The 16,715-nt window shown below is 43.8% G+C and overlaps 1 protein-coding gene across 1 annotated transcript in view; it reads left to right on the forward strand.

Moving 5' to 3' along the window:
- The window catches only part of PIK3C2A (phosphatidylinositol-4-phosphate 3-kinase catalytic subunit type 2 alpha), a 72,254-nt gene that overhangs the window by 18,752 nt on the left and 36,787 nt on the right, over nt 1-16,715 (forward strand). The window contains exons 3-7 of the mRNA XM_088464159.1: nt 598-1,735; nt 8,419-8,522; nt 12,635-12,792; nt 13,443-13,563; nt 15,274-15,385. Coding sequence (XP_088320285.1) covers nt 656-1,735; nt 8,419-8,522; nt 12,635-12,792; nt 13,443-13,563; nt 15,274-15,385 — 1,575 coding nt within the window. The 5' untranslated portion in view covers nt 598-655. The remainder of the gene's footprint in view (nt 1-597; nt 1,736-8,418; nt 8,523-12,634; nt 12,793-13,442; nt 13,564-15,273; nt 15,386-16,715) is intronic.

Genomic DNA, 16,715 nt, shown 5'->3' on the forward strand with positions numbered 1-16,715 from the left:
ATTGCCGCGATGACTCGCACCGGCGAGATCATCCCGGCTAATAGTCTTTCTTCCTTCCACTCATCTCAGTGCGACTGAAGGTTTTGAATTGAAATAAACAGGAAGGAGATTAAACCATGAGGTGTTTCTCTGTAGATTGCCTCTTTTTTAATGTGTTGGAGGTGTTTACCCTTTAAGATTGAAAATGTTAGTTGTGGTTTTCTCCTGCCCTATAGGGTTGTTAGGGGAGGATCTTGTGGAGTCTTAACTGATGCCAGGCAGATTTAGTACCTCTGACCTGGTTCACCCTCCCATTCTCCTTATTTCTCTGTTGCGTGTGTGAATTTACTGTATTGGTTCAACTCACTCAAATGAAGACTGCAAGCAACAAGAATGTGAAATAATACCGGGGGATTCCCTTATAATAAGCTTTTTTTTTTTTATTTATTTATTTTAAGAAGTTGTGGCGCCGTGCCTCTGTAATCACAGCATATTAAAAAAAAAAAAAAAAAATTTGGTTAAGCCAGCCCTCTAAGGATATAAACATGTTGTATGTCACAGCAAAGTGTATATTATTGTGCACCATCCTAAATGACTGTTTCCTTTCTGTCTCCTCAGATCTTACATGTGAGGGGTTTGCTGCAAGTTTCTGACCCAGTGATCACTGGGGCACAGTATGGCCCAGATCTCCAGCAGCAATGGCTTTAGACAAAACGTATCTCCGTCTGCAAGGACTGTGGGAACAAAGGACGTGGGGAAGGAAGAGGCTTTGCAAATGGAAGCAGAAGCTTTAGACAAGCTGCGGAGAGAGAAGGGGCTGCTGGGAAGTCAGAGCAATGCTTTCATTAGAGCCCATCAGATCCCACCATCCTTGGGCAAGCAGGACCATGACCTCATGGTTTTCCCGGAGGTGGATGCCAAGAAGAGAGCAGGGAAGTCTCTACAGAGCATTGATATAGAGAAGCTTCCTTTAGCCGAGTTAGAGAAGCTGCTTCTGGACGACAGTTTTGAGGTTGTCCCCAAGCCGCTATCTGTACCTCAGACGCAGGCATTGAGCCCTGTTGTCTCAGCGCATTGCTATGTTGCTTCCTCCTTCCAAAGCAGTCAATGGACATCCCGGCTGCACACACCGGTGCCTTGCCCTTTACAGCCAACCTTTTCTGCTCTGTACCCCAAATGTGCCGATCCCTTTCAGAACGGATTCAGTCCCAACATGTCTTTTATGCCACGCAAAGAGCCGATGTATCTCAGTCTTCCAGCGCGAGCTCCGTACGTCTCCTACCCTATTCCGGCTAGATCTGCCTTCCAGATAAGAGGAACCTTGCCGGCTTACCCCCGCGATGTCTCTTCCGACATGGCCAAGTTGCTAGACAAAATAGCAAAGACCTCGGAATCCTTAAGGAATGGAAAATCCAGCCATGAAACGCCTGCGTCACAAGCTGAGTCTCCGGCACAGAGACCAGAGAAGCTGGACGACATCAGCAAGTTCGACTGGCTGGATCTCGACCCTCTTATCAAGCCCAGGGTGGATATTGTGGAAAGTTCAACTCATTCCCAGGACAGCGAGGCGGCTTCATGCGGACCCGCTGCTGAAGATCCCTGGGATGCTGTTCTGCTGGAAGAAAAGCCTTTGAAATCCACTCTCTCTGAGCGGAAAATGAACGGTAAATCGCCCTCTGGAGCCACAGTTACCAGGAGCCACTCTTTAAACTTGAGGCCAGCACATGCGCACCTGTCCAAGGGTCAGACCACAGAGGTGAGTGCTGGGGTCATACGCAACTCTTCCTACTGTGTGTTCCTTATTTTTACTTTTTCTCCATGGGGGTTTCCAGTTATAGAGAAACAGAGCTGTAGAGCACGGGTATTCAACATGCAGCCCTTCAGCTGCTTTGGTACTACACATGCCAGCATGCCCTGCCACGGTGTTGCTATTGGAGCATGCTAAAACTTTGTATAGAAACAGGCAGAAATGTCTCATTCTGACTTACTGCTACTAAAACCTAAATCCATCAGTCAAAGCTGCTGATCATCGAAGGTTTTGAATAAAAAACGAAGGATAGTAACTTAAGTAGAAGTTAATTTTAACTAAGGAATGTCTGGCAACTGTCACAGGGGAATATTTAAACCTATCCTTGTTATTTCACTGCAAGTTCTTGTTCAGTGTCCTCAACTGTTTGAGGTAGAAAAACAAAAAGGTGCTTAACAAAAAAATGTACATTGTACAGATAGAACAGAGTGTATTACTGTTGACAGCTGGCTCAAGATTAAACTGAGAATCTGTGCGGCTGACAGACCTCTGAATAGTTTTGTTTAAAATAGCTTGGAAAATGTGAGATAATGGCAAAATAAAATTGGCCAAAGCAAACTATACTGCCATACTACCATTCTACATTAAGCCACATACCAAATGTTTTTCAGGTAGAATAAAGGTGCCCATCCGCTAGGCGATTAAATCTAGGGATTGAGCGATAACGACCGTCGTTATCGCTCAATCGCTTGGTAATCGGCCTCAAATCTGGCAGTAAAATGTTAACGACCAACAATGCGCGCGCCCGCTGGTCGTTTTTAACATCTTTCATCGTCCGAACATGACGGTCAACCTGACGACCGCCGTCAGGTTGCCATGTTGGGGGATGGTTGATCTGCATACACTGAACGTTCAGTGTATGCACTTCACCCCTAGGGGGACGAAGGCGCGATTACTATGTCGTAATCGTGCCGTCGTCCCCGCATCTAGGAGTGGATGGGCAGCATAAGTAGTTTGAAAATGTCCCAAAACTTTTAAAATAAATGAAAAAATTTTTAGTATGTATCTGCTCAATATTTACATACACATAAATGGGCGGTGTAACCCACACCGTTCAAATGAATGTAACCATATAGACACCAGTACGTCACAGAATATATACTGTACACAGTAGCAGCAATGGCTGCTGGGAACATCGCAGAATGTATCCTGAGCACAATGGCTGCTGGGAACATCGCAGAATGTATCCTGAGCACAATGGCTGCTGGGAACATCGCAGAAGGTATCCTGAGCACAATGGTTGCTGGGAACATCGCAGAAGGTATCCTGAGCACAATGGTTGCTGGGAACATCGCAGAAGGTATCCTGAGCACAATGGCTGCTGGGAACATCGCAGAATGTATCCTGAGCACAATGGCTGCTGGGAACATCGCAGAATGTATCCTGAGCACAATGGCTGCTGGGAACATCGCAGAATGTATCCTGAGCACATTGCAGAATGTATTTTGAGCACAATGGCTGCTGGGAACATCGCAGAATGTATCCTGAGCACATCGCAGAATGTATCCTGAGCACGATGGCTGCTGGGAACATCGCAGAATGTATCCTGAGCACGATGGCTGCTGGGAACATCGCAGAATGTATCCTGAGCACGATGGCTGCTGGGAACATCGCAGAATGTATCCTGAGCACGATGGCTGCTGGGAACATCGCAGAATGTATCCTGAGCACGATGGCTGCTGGGAACAGAGAATATTTGGCCATTCACATCAGTCCCTGTCCCAGTGGAGCTTACACTCTATATTCCCTATCACATGCGCACACAAATGCACACTAGGATATCCTGTGCACGATGGCTGCTGGGAACATTGTAGAATGTATCCTGTGCACGATGGCTGCTGAGAACATCGCAGAATGTATCCTGTGCACGATGGCTGCTGGGAACATCGCAGAATGTATACTGAGCACGATGGCTGCTGGGAACATCGCACAATGCATCCTGTGCACGATGACCGCTCTCCCCAGGGGTGCCTAAACACTAACACCCCCCCCCCCCTCCCCGCTCCCTAAACCAAACCCTCCCACGGGGGGGTTCTTGACCCTAACCCCTACTTAATCCTAACCCTCCCGGGGGAATGCCGAGCCCTAAACCCCCCTCCTCCCCGCAGCTAACAGGTCCTGACGCCCGGCTTACCTACATTCGATGCAACGGGAATTCGGTGTGGGGCTGATGATAGGCGCCGGTATTGAGACACCGATCATTAGTCCCATATCGGGAAGCCGGCAGTCGGCATTTTGACCGCCGTCTCCCTGACTATATACTGTGACAATATCTAGTTCATAGAACAGCAGCTTCCTCTGGTTTGTGGGCTTATAAATAAAGTCAATCTCTGTGGGTTTTCTGATGGATACACAAAGTATTAACAATGAAAATCTCAATCCTTCCTTAATGGGGTCCTGAGACACAGGTTGCACTCTGTTGTCCTTCCGCTCAGTGATAAGACCACCAGGATGATGGCACCGAAAACTAGATTTTCTTAAAGCTGCGGTTGTAAAGTTGGGTTGTTACCTGTTTTGGTTGTGACATTTCCTGGTACGTGATGGTTTTTCTGACGTTACTGTGAGACTCTTAGTGTGCTGGCCCATTCTCAGTGTTACATTTGGAGCGTTCTCGCAGAACATCTGTCAGAATTTCCCAGCAGCTCCTTTTTAGTGTAAATGTCAAACCACAAAATTGTTGAATGTTACTGAGCGTTATCGTAGGCTGCCTCTGGTTCGTTCTGTGTTTTGTCACTGTAATCGCCCTGCTCTAGGTGTAGTGTTATTCACCTGCCCATCTGTTCCTCTACAGTTACCATTGCTATAGGTGACTGCTGCTGTATGTTATTGTATGGGTGACAGTGCTGCAGGTTAGAGAGCGAGAGATCTATACTGAGGAGTGTGTATTGTTATCATACAATTAGTCTTGTGACCTGCAGCAACCCTTCAGTGCACTTGCCATTTTATTGCAGTGTGTGCTTAAATTGCCCTTTGATGCAAAAATGCAAGTTATTTATTCCAAAATCGCTGTGTAGTCCTGTTTAAAGCAATAGCGGTCTGTACAATTATTCATTAGCTTAGGGTTAGGCAACGTTTTTCTCTTTGCAACTTGCAGGCAAACGTGAGACTTGCAGGCATTGGCGAGATCTCGGCGAGTCTGCCCCTTTTAGAGCATCAGGTAGATTTGTATATATGCAACATTTCAATAATGAAAAAAATGTGTCGTTGTACAGATGGTGTAATGGTTAGCATTACTGCCTCACAGCACTCAGGTCATGGGTTCGATTCCCACTACAGCCCTAACTGTGGAGTTTGTATGTTCTCTCTGTGCTTGCGCGGGTTTCCTCCGGGTGCTCCGGTTTCCTCCCACACTCCCAAAATATACTGGCAGGTTAATTGGCTCCAAACAGAATTAACCCTTGTGTGTATGTGTGTGAGCATGTCAATTAAATTTCACATAACCACTAACATTTTAGTATATTTATGCTGCTAAGAGATTGCAGTGTATTGAGTGACTGTCACAGTGACGTCAGATGATGTCGTTAATGTTGGTGACTGGTTCTACGTTGCATATGATGGAGAGAGTTACCCAGGTGAGATCAAGGACAGCAGAGATGGTGAATACTTAGGGAGCACAATGGAGAAAGCTGACAGCGACTAGAAATTGCCGTCATCACCAGGGGAAACATTTTATACATCTTTATAGTTAATCAGGAAGATAAACCGGTCTACATTGATTCATTCACATGGATTCTACAGCTTTGAGTAATCTGTATCAGAGCCCTTTGACTGGCAACAGAAATGTAACGCGAGTCACATTCGTATGTAACATGAGACACATGTTAAAATTGATTTTAAGTATAGTTTGGTTAACATTCAGTTTTAGTTTGTGTGTCAATCATAAATTTAGGGTCTTATAAATGTATATCATAACAATTATATTGTACAATTAGGAGAGCAGGTTTAAATAAATATATAAGTACCCTCAGTTCCTATGTCCATTCTGTTGTAACATGAGTCACGCATATAAACAATAAAATTTGAGTATACATTTTTCTGCCTCTAAGCATTAGTTTATAACTACCTACCCCCATATATTGTCATAGTTTTGAAATGTTGAATTTCAGCTTCATATTTGTGTGTGGTGCATTTAAACTTCTGAAAATGAACATGAAATGTAATGTGAGTCACATGAAATGACTCCTATATAATTTTTTTCATTATTGAATTGTTGCCAATTTTGCAATAAACATGTTCCCCATAATATATACACTACCGTTCAAAGTTTGGGGTTACTTAGAAATGTCCTTATTTTTGGAAGAAAAGCACTGTTTTTTTTCAATGAAGATAACATTAAATTAATCAGAAATGCACTCTATACATTGTTAATGTGGTAAATGACTATACTAGCTGCAAAAGTCTGGTTTTTAAAGGAATATCTAAATAGGTGTATAGAGGCCCATTTCCAGCAACCATCACTCCAGTGTTCTAAAGATACATTGTGTTTGCTAAGCGCGTTAGAAGACTAATGGATGATTAGAAATCCCTTGAAAACCCTTGTGCAATTATGTTAGCACAGCTGAACCCGGGTTTGCTCGTTAGAGAAGCTATAAAACTGGCCTTTGAGCTAGTTGAGTATCTGGAGCATCGCATTTGCGGGTTCGATTATACTCTCCAAATGGTCAGAAAAAGAGAACTTTCATGTGAAACTCGACAGTCTATTCTTGTTCTTAGAAATGAAGGCTCTTCCACGTGAGAAATTGCCAAGAAACTGAACATTTCCTACAACGGTGTGTACTACTCCCTTCAGAAAACAGCACAAACAGGCTCTAACAAGAGTATATGGATAAAACAAACAACAGATAGATAATGAAGCGCTGTCTAAAGAATATAAAAAATTTATTCACATAAATGTGGGCAAAGACCAGACCTAATACCAATTGATAAACTTGTTAAAAATTGCTAAAAATGACCAATTCAGACAATAATTGATCAGATAACCAGAATGTCATTTAGACACAATGTATAAACCTATATAGGAAGGCACAACTTATTGGCAACACTGTCGCCACAAAAAATATTGTCAGCATATCAGTCTTGCACATGTAAATAATGGATTTATATGAAAAGTAGCAATCTTTAAATTTTGACACAGTGCAGTAGTTATAAGAATATTTCCAGTGTTTGTTATTTTGTACTTCTCAAAAGTCAATTGATGATGCAGGTATGTTGAGATTAATATTCCATTTAGATAAGATGAAATGTAAAATATAATATACTTCCAGTTCAATGGCAGTTATTGACTGCAGTGGAACAGATGATGGATTTATATCTCACTTAAATACAGGCACCTCGCTATACCTCCAATGTTCAGACACATGGAATGTGTATCTGCTGAACGCTCTAACCAGGGTAGAATGAGAAGTGGGAGGCCCCGGTGCACAACTGTGCAAGAAGACAAGTACATTAGAGTCGCTAGTTTGAGAAATAGACATCTCACAAGTCCTCAACTGGCAGCTTCATTAAATGGTACCCGCAAAATGCCAGTGTCAACGTCTACAGTGAAGAGGCGACTCCAGGATGCTGGCCTTCTAGGCAGAGTGGCCAAACAAAAAGCCATATCTGAGACTGGCCAGTAAAAAGAAAAGATTAATATGGGCAAAAAGAACACAGACATTGGACAGAGGAAGATTGGAAAAACGTGTTATGGACAGACGAATCAAGGTTTGAGGTGTTTGGATCACACAGAAGAACATTTGTAAGACGCAGAACAAGTGAAAAGATGCTGGAAGAGTGCCTGATGCCATCTGTCAAGCATGGTGGAGGTAATGTGATGGTCTGGGGCTGCTTTGGTGCTGGTCAAGTGGGAGATTTGTACAAGGTAAAAGGGATTTTGAATAAGGAAGGCTATCACTGTGGACAGAGCTTGATTGGAGCCAATTTCCTCCTCCAACAGGACAATGACCCAAAGCACACCTCCAAATTATGCAAGAACTATTTATGGAAGAAGCAGGCAGCTGGTATTCTGTCTGTAATGGAGTGGCCAGCGCAGTCACCAGATCTCAACCCCTTTGAGCTGTTGTGGGAGCAGCTTGACCATATGGTACACAAGAAGTGCCCATCAAGCCAATCCAACTTGTGGGAGGTGCTTCAGGAAGCGTGGGGTGACATTTCTTCAGATTACCTCAACAAATGAACAGCTAGAATGCCAAAGGTCTGCAATGCTGTAATTGCTGCAAAAGGAGCATTCTTTGACGAAAGCAAAGTCTGAAAGACAAAATTATTATTTCAAATAAAAATCATTATTTCTAACCTTGCCAATGTCCTGACTATATGTTCTATTCATTTTGCAACTCATTTAATAAATAAGTCAGTTTTCATGTAAAACACGAAATTGTCTGGGTGACCCCAAACTTTTGAACGGTAGTGTACACTATGTAAACAAGAGCCCAATTTCACTGAAAGACTGATCTGTCCAAGGTCTGTATGACTCAGAATAGGACAGATGTACTAAAAATGCGCAAATTCGGATCTGCACATGCATTATTTGCAAAAACTTGCCATTTGGAATCGGCTCCTTTACCTTCATAGCTCTTATCTGATCATTTTGGAGTTCAGAGGTCCTTTTACAAATCTTTTGTTTTGAATTTTAGAATGACAATGGGACCAACGTGCAAAGCCCGGCAGGAAATTCTCTGTTACAGGAGCTGGAAGTGCAGGATGAAGAACTTGCAGCCTTCTGCCAAGAGGTTGAGAGGTGAGAGTTCAGTTCCATGTTATCCAGATTCCAGATATCTACAGAGCACCAGGGATTCTGCAGGCCCTAAACGTAATCGCTAGCTACCAGCACTCACTATCTCTTCTGGCATTGAAACTACAAGAGTCATTCCTATGATAGAATAGTTATGTATTGTCTATATTAGGACTCCAAAGTGTTTATAGACCAAAAATGTTCAAGGACTTTGTCCTGCCTATCACAGAGTATTAGAGACACATTTATCAGAGCTTCCTGTAGTATAGTGTACTATGTACTTACTGAGTGTTCCTATAGGTACCCATTATATTATACAGAGTATTAGAGACATTGTCGGAGCTCCCTGCAGTATAGTGTACTATGTACTTACTGAGTGTTCCCATATAGGTACCCATTATATTATACAGAGTATTAGAGACCTTGTCGGAGCTCCCTGCAGTGTAGTGTACTATGTACTTACTGAGTGTTCCCATAGGTACCCATTATATTATACAGAGTATTAGAGACCTTGTCGGAGCTCCCTGCAGTGTAGTGTACTATGTACTTACTGAGTGTTCCCATAGGTACCCATTATATTATACAGAGTATTAGAGACCTTGTCGGAGCTCCCTGCAGTGTAGTGTACTATGTACTTACTGAGTGTTCCCATAGGTACCCATTATATTATGCAGAGTATTAGAGACATTGTCGGAGCTCCCTGCAGTGTAGTGTACTATGTACTTACTGAGTGTTCCTATAGGTACCCATTATATTATACAGAGTATTAGAGACCTTGTCGGAGCTCCCTGCAGTATAGTGTACTATGTACTTACTGAGTGTTCCCATAGATACCCATTATATTATACAGAGTATTAGAGACCTTGTCGGAGCTCCCTGCAGTATAGTGTACTATGTACTTACCGAGTGTTCCCATAGGTACCCATTATATTATACAGAGTATTAGAGACCTTGTCGGAGCTCCCTGCAGTGTAGTGTACTATGTACTTACTGAGTGTTCCCATAGGTACCCATTATATTATACAGAGTATTAGAGACCTTGTCGGAGCTCCCTGCAGTGTAGTGTACTATGTACTTACCGAGTGTTCCCATAGGTACCCATTATATTATACAGAGTATTAGAGACCTTGTCGGAGCTCCCTGCAGTATAGTGTACTATGTACTTACTGAGTGTTCCTATAGGTACCCATTATATTATACAGAGTATTAGAGACCTTGTCGGAGCTCCCTGCAGTATAGTGTACTATGTACTTAGTGAGTGTTCCCATAGGTACCCATTATATTATACAGAGTATTAGAGACCTTGTCGGAGCTCCCTGCAGTATAGTGTACTATGTATTTACTGAGTGTTCCCATAGGTACCCATTATATTATACAGAGTATTAGAGACCTTGTCGGAGATCCCTGCAGTGTAGCGTACTTATTTTCAGAACAGATTTTACAGCTGTCTCATCCTCCGTCTCACTGGCCCCTAGATAATTCTTATTTTAATGTAATTGTGGTTTAGGAGAAATCTCCAGAACTCCCCCATACCAAGTCACTGACTTGCAACAATCACATGTGCACTGTTTAGCAGTATTTTGTATTTAAATGTTGTACTTCTCTGTAAAACAAATATTCTGTCTATAAAATAATTTGTTGCATTATATTCATGGCTCAGCGCCTGCCTATAATGGACACTTATCACTTTTCCATATATAAATGGATGTATTAAGTTCTTACTGGGCTTAATAAGTGCTCAGTGCCACGGTCAGCTATTAACCTTGTGAGCTGGGGATCCTGCGTCACTGAGCGTAGTGTCTGCCAGCAGCATTTGGTGACATGTCTGCATACTGCGGCCTCTCTCCATACTCAGCGCAGGGTCTGTGGGGACCGATAGTCTCTGATTTACTTTCCACATGATTAGCGGTATTGTTACTGTGGTGCTGATTCTATGATGGGAGTAAAGCACACGAGCAAGTAACTTTGTTGCTTGGTAATACCATGTTGCACTGTAGGTGGGGCAGATGTAAAATGTGCAGAAAGGATTAGATTTGGGGGAGATGTGTCCAAACTGGAATCTAAATTGCAGTATAATAAAGTTGTGCAGCATTTGTGGGCTACATACAAAAGCAGCCAGTACTTACCCTTCATGCAAAAATAATAAAGGTATTTGCACCCCCTGCATTGCCACATGGTGTATCCCAGAAACAGTTACTTGTTTTGGGATCGGTATGGAATACCGCCGGACGGCGGAAGACCGGCAGTGAAGATCCCGGCACGTAAGTATTTTATCTATAACTAACTCTAACCCACCCCCCCCCCCAAGTGCCTAGCCCTCCTTGTAAGTACCTAAACCTAACCTTCCCCCGGGGGTGCCTAAACCTAACCCCCCCTTCCCCTAGCCTAAACCTAGCCCTTCTGGGGGGTGCCTAACCCTAAGTCCCCCTCAGGAGCCCCTAACCCTCCCCTCTGCGGCTGTTCACGCCCGACTTACCTGCGATCAGTATGCTGGGCGTAGGTAAAATTACAGGCGTCGGGATATCGATGCCTGTCATTAGACCCCTGCCGGGATTAGACAGCCGGGAAGCCGATGGTCGGCATTTCGACCGTCTGCTTGCTGCCTGCATCCCCTTGTTTTGCTTTGCTCCCACCTCAGATTCCGCCTTTATCTTCATACTTATAGAAGTAAGTGACTTCATGTGAGTCAGCAACATTCTCTCCGGCTGATAAATCTTTTTATGTCAAGTCATGAAAGTGTAATTTTTCTTAGTCACTGTCCTTGCTCAGGCAGATAAAGTATATTTGACTCTCTGCAGATAATATAGCATTGTCCATATACCAGCATATAATAGATTAGGGACCAGTACGCCACATGTGGCCTTACAGCTGCTGTGGAACTACATATCCCAGTATGCCCTGCCACCGTTTTGCTATTAGGGCATGCTAAAACTGTGGCAGGGCATGCTGGCATGTAGACTAAAGAGCACTGACTTAAAACAATGGATCCAATCTGTAGACTATATAGTACTGTCTTTGTACAGGCAGATATAACACACACTCTGGAGATTATAAAGCACTGTCCTAGTACAGACAGATATAATGGACCCTCTGGAGATTATACAGCACTGTGCTAGTACAGACAGATATAATAGACCCCCTGGAGATTATACAGCACTGTCCTTGTACAGGCAGATATAATAGACCCTCTTTCTATGATAAAGCTCTTGTACAGACAGATATAATAGACCCTCTGGATATGATAAAGCTCTTGTACAGGCAGATATAATAGACGCTCTGGAGATTATACAGCACTGTCCTTGTACAGGCAGATATAATAGACCCCCTGGAGATTATACAGCACTGTCCTTGTACAGGCAGATATAATAGACCCTCTGGATATGATAAAGCTCTTGTACAGGCAGTTGCAGTTTACTTTTGTAGTTGTGGGTTTTCTTTTACCTAATAAAAGAATTGTGCTTTGACTGTCTGATGCAAAGACTGCAGAGGTCCCTGCATTGTGTAGGACATGAAGCTCTGCGTGCACCCGCAGAACAGGCTTTCAGCATTTCCTGGCATCCGTATGGGTAACACTGATCAGAATGCCTCAGATATGGAGTTATCCACTTTTCCTCTGCCTGGTCAGTGGAATATGGATGCGTGTATGTAATAGGAGTTCTTTCCCTTTTATTTCCCCTAACATTTATACAACATCGAGTGAAACTTTTCTGTAAAAGAGCTTTTAAAATTCTTACATTGATAACCGTCCATTGCACAGATTTCTATCCACATCAGTCTGACCTGTACAGGTGTAGGCATTGTAAGCTCTAATACAGGCCCTGCCAACCTGTGGCTCTCCCGCTGTTGTGAAACTAAAGGTCCCAGCATACTCTACCAGCTGATTGGTGGGAGTGTATGCTGGGACTTGTAGTTTCACAACAGCAGCAGAGCCAGGTGACGTGGGCCAGGACTGGTCTAATACATCTAAGGGTTCTTTAAAGTCTTGAAATAGCTGAGTGGATGTAACAACTAATTATATTTCAGAAATAAACTGAGACTCTGCTCTAAATAAAAGTTTGTGTCTGACATTAGGATGAGGGCAGAGATGCGTATTAATGATATGATATATGTCCGCGCAGGTTGAATAGGCGGTTTCCCAGCGACTGCTTGCTCACGAATAACGGCTTTGTGCTGAGCCCGGTGATGTTACAGCGCAACCTGTCTAACGAGATCTCCAGTGTGAAGGTTTCTATAGAGATCACGGGGTTCCAGCAGCCGGTGACGTTCACATGTGATGGTGAGTCTGTGATTTACGAGTGCCAGTGCCAAAGGGGGATCCCACGGTTGTGCCCACTGAGTCTTCTCCACCCATGGGAAGTTATTAAATGTATTTATTTTATTACCAGTTATTTATATAGCGCACACATATTCCACAGTGCTTTACGGTGAATATTTGGCCATTCACATCAGTCCCTGCCCCAGTGGAGCTTACAATCTATATTCCCTAACACACATACACACTAAGGTAAATTTTTTGCTGGTAGCCAATTAACCTGGGAGGAAATCGGAGCACCCGGAAGAAACCCACGCAAGCACAGGGAGAATATACAAACTCCGCACAGGTAGTGCCGTGGTGGGAATTGAACCCACGACCTCAGTGCTGTAAGGCAGTAACGCTAACCATTACACAGTCTGTGCTGCCTGAATGTAACTGTAGGTGATGGGTGACCTTTATATTAACGTCATTTCACACCTGCTTCAACTCATCCCATGCTTCCATCTTGTCCAGTTATTCTCGTTATAAGGCCACCAAAGTGCAGCCCCTTTGGCCATGTGGTGGGATTATCCCCATCTCTTCTCCCAGTCCTGTACGCCTGACTTTTGTTTCAAACTTGGTTTACTTGGTGTCAATTACGTCCATTCTTTTATGCTGTGTGTTTTCTCCAGTGAGCTCTCCGGTGGAGCTGATTATTATGCAGGCTCTGTGCTGGGTCCACGATGACCTGAACCAAGTGGATATGGAGAGCTACATACTGAAGGTGTGCGGCCAAGAAGAGGTGCTGCAGAAGTAAGTGGACCTTTTTCGGGTGCTGGAGATGTCCCGTGTCGTTGCTTTCTATGATCCAGATGTATAGTCTTGTACCCCAGCCAAAACTACCGTCACCGTTTCCTAACTGTCCACTGAGCAACTCTCCCCAGGGTCCTCTGCATTAGTAGATCACTAATTAGGGTGTGCTGCCATTAGATCTGTTTTATAGGTTATGCGGCAAAATATAAAAGTGAAAAAAGGTAATCTAAATGAAAAATAAAGAAAACTATGCTATGAGTGATATTAGATCAGTCCACATTCATCATGTACTTTAACCTTGGTGCCTGGTCCCTATAGCTGCATCAGACCCCCATACAGAGGTCTTGTATTGGTATCTCTATACTTGGGGGAAAGTTGGGTTACATTTTGGTATGATTCCCCCCAATCTTTGCCCACTTTCCTGTTACACGTAAGACTTAATAGTCAGCTTTATTTTTTTGTTTTTTAATTAAAAAAAAAATCAGTATGTACTGCTGTATTTTAAAATATTCTCTATATTATCCAATAATCTTCTTTTCCCACAGTGCAAGTGTTGGCACTCTGCATTCAGCCCAATCTCATTGCTTCAGCCAGTGTCCTGGCGCTCGAACCCCCAACGCCTCGAGCGCTCGAACCCCAACGCCTCGGCCACTGTCCTGTTGCTCAAACCCCCACTACCTCGGCCAGTGTCTTGGCATTCAGAACCCCAACAGCCTTAGGGCCATATTCAATATGGGGCGAAAAGGCCTCATTTTCGCCTGTTTCAATTATCCCCATATTAACTTTCAAAGACTTTTCGCCGTTGCAAAAAGTCTTTGTAAAAAAACGGGGATAACTTTTATCCATGTACTACATGGCGCAGAATTGGGGGTTTTGGGGTGCAGACTTAAAAAAAAAAAAAAAAATAGCCTGCACCCCTGGGAGTGTTCCCTAAAAAGTATTCTGTGTCAAAAAAAAAAAAAAAAATCCTCAGGACAACCCATAAAAATGTACTTTAATTTTGGGGGTGAAAAAAAAATATTGGGGAACAAAGTTTTAAACTAGCAATATTGTTTCAGGTGGGGTTCCCATGTATGCGGCAGGTGCATTTTTGAAGAATTTTTAAAAATTACTTTAGGGATTTGCACCCATTTTCACGTACCCAAAATTTGATGGGACTAGTTATTTAAAATAAAATATATATATAAAAATGTATGCACCTGCTGCGGCTATTTAAAAACCCCTATTACCTTCAGCTGGCCAAATCGGGGGTACCCATAGTGATCCCACATGTCAGACCATCTTTAGGGGCGGGGGGGGGGGGGGGGCAGGATGAATTCCAGAAAATTGACAGGACTTTTCCATACTCACCTTTCCACCTGGTCCCGTTTTCGCCGGATCCAAATTGAATACGGGGATAAGGTGGCACGCGCCCGATACTTTATCCCCGCAGAAACCTCCGTCTCTAATTGAATATGGCCCTTAGCCGGTGTGCTCACTGCAACCGCCTCAGCCCATGTCTTCTGGCGTTCACACCCTCACTGCCTCGGCCCATTGTACTCAAACACCCGGAGCATAAAGCTATATATGTAGTGTGTTGTTGGATAATGTGGAAAAGGAGAATTTGCAATCCAGTTAAAATTATTAATAAGTGACAGTTGCTATAATATTGGGCGTGATACGGGCAGACTCACAAGACTAACCATTCCCCTCTACATCTTACTTCCACAGCAAGCACTGCCTGGGGAGCCACGAGTATATACAGATGTGCCGGAAATGGGATGCAGACATCAGACTGCAGCTCCTGTGTCACAAAACCATGGCCAGACCCCTGGCGCGTACGGTGAGCAGGCTGATTCTCTCCCAATTCACCAAAGTCTCCTCTCAGCTGAGCTTGTTGTCATTCACAAATATGTACCAGGCCCCGTCCCCCCACTGGCGCTCGCTCATGTTATCTGTTATCAGTTTATATTTGCTACTCTTCCCTGGTGCCAAAAGAACATTTCAGAAGTAATTGCTGGAAATAATCCACAGCTGTGTGACGTGTCCCTTTCCACTAAGCCTCATTCTCGCCAGAGGTGGGGGGGAGATTACACAGTATGCTTTCTCCTGGGGGGCCGAAAGAACAGCCTACCCTCATTACAATGGCAGACCGAATACTTTCATTTGCAGAGCACCCCCTTACCTCATGTGTTCCTGCAGACCCTCCCCTACCCGATTCTTACACGGTTATCATTACTGGGCATAATATTTTATTCTGTAGTACTGTACGTACGCTGCGTTTCCTACCACAGGTTCTGGGCCATCGCCATGTGTTCTCATAGATCAGCTCATCCAGGGTTTTAGAATAGAGTTATCCTGCCAGGGAAGATGACCTGTATGTACAGGAGATATGAACACTGTCAAGTTCTATTGAGGTATTAATCTTCAATGAGGGAAGTAGTAGAGTCTGTTCCCTGCACACATCCCTATCTTTGTTCCCTGTCCTTCTCTAGAGCAGAGGAGACTGAGACCATCATTTACCTCTGCGGTGGCTGAAATCTTATTATCACGTTGCTGTTCCTGAGAAATGTGCTGTGCTATCACTTCCCCTGTACTGTGCTTTCCTGTAATGACTCAGGGCAGCGAGTGCAGATCTATTACCTCCCAGTGTGTGTGCGATTACACTACATAGCCCGATATTTCCATACTTCAGTTTTATCAGTATAAACGGGTGCTGTATGCAGAAATCTATCACTCTGTTAGTTCTCCCCTTCTGATTAGGCCCGTCTTAATGCGGAGTGTTATGACCTGTGTCCTCATTCCTGGGATAACACACTATAAGTTCGGTTACAGCTCAGTTGCTTTCATGCATGTAACTCACAACCAGCCTTGTTTATAGACACAAGTTATCTGAGCAGAGGTCAAAATAAAGACTTTCTTATCCAGTACTGGCCGCGCAATTCCTGTTACTAGGTACTGACTAGTGGGGGTCCCATTGTTCCCGGGTATAGCGCAGCGGAGAATTGTGGTGCTGCCCATAGCAACCAGTTTGCTGCTGTTTTCTAAACTGCGCTACAGAATAGCTAGAGTCTGATAGGCTGTTATGGGAAACACCAGTGTTTCTGTAAACGTTCTCCCCCCGTGCGCTCCACGGTTCCTCATGCTGAGAGCGCTGTCACCCGCTGTGATTA

The sequence above is a fragment of the Taudactylus pleione genome, unplaced genomic scaffold (genome assembly GCF_031769625.1).
Source record: "Taudactylus pleione unplaced genomic scaffold, aTauple2 ptg001598l, whole genome shotgun sequence".
Lineage (NCBI taxonomy): Eukaryota > Metazoa > Chordata > Amphibia > Anura > Myobatrachidae > Taudactylus > Taudactylus pleione.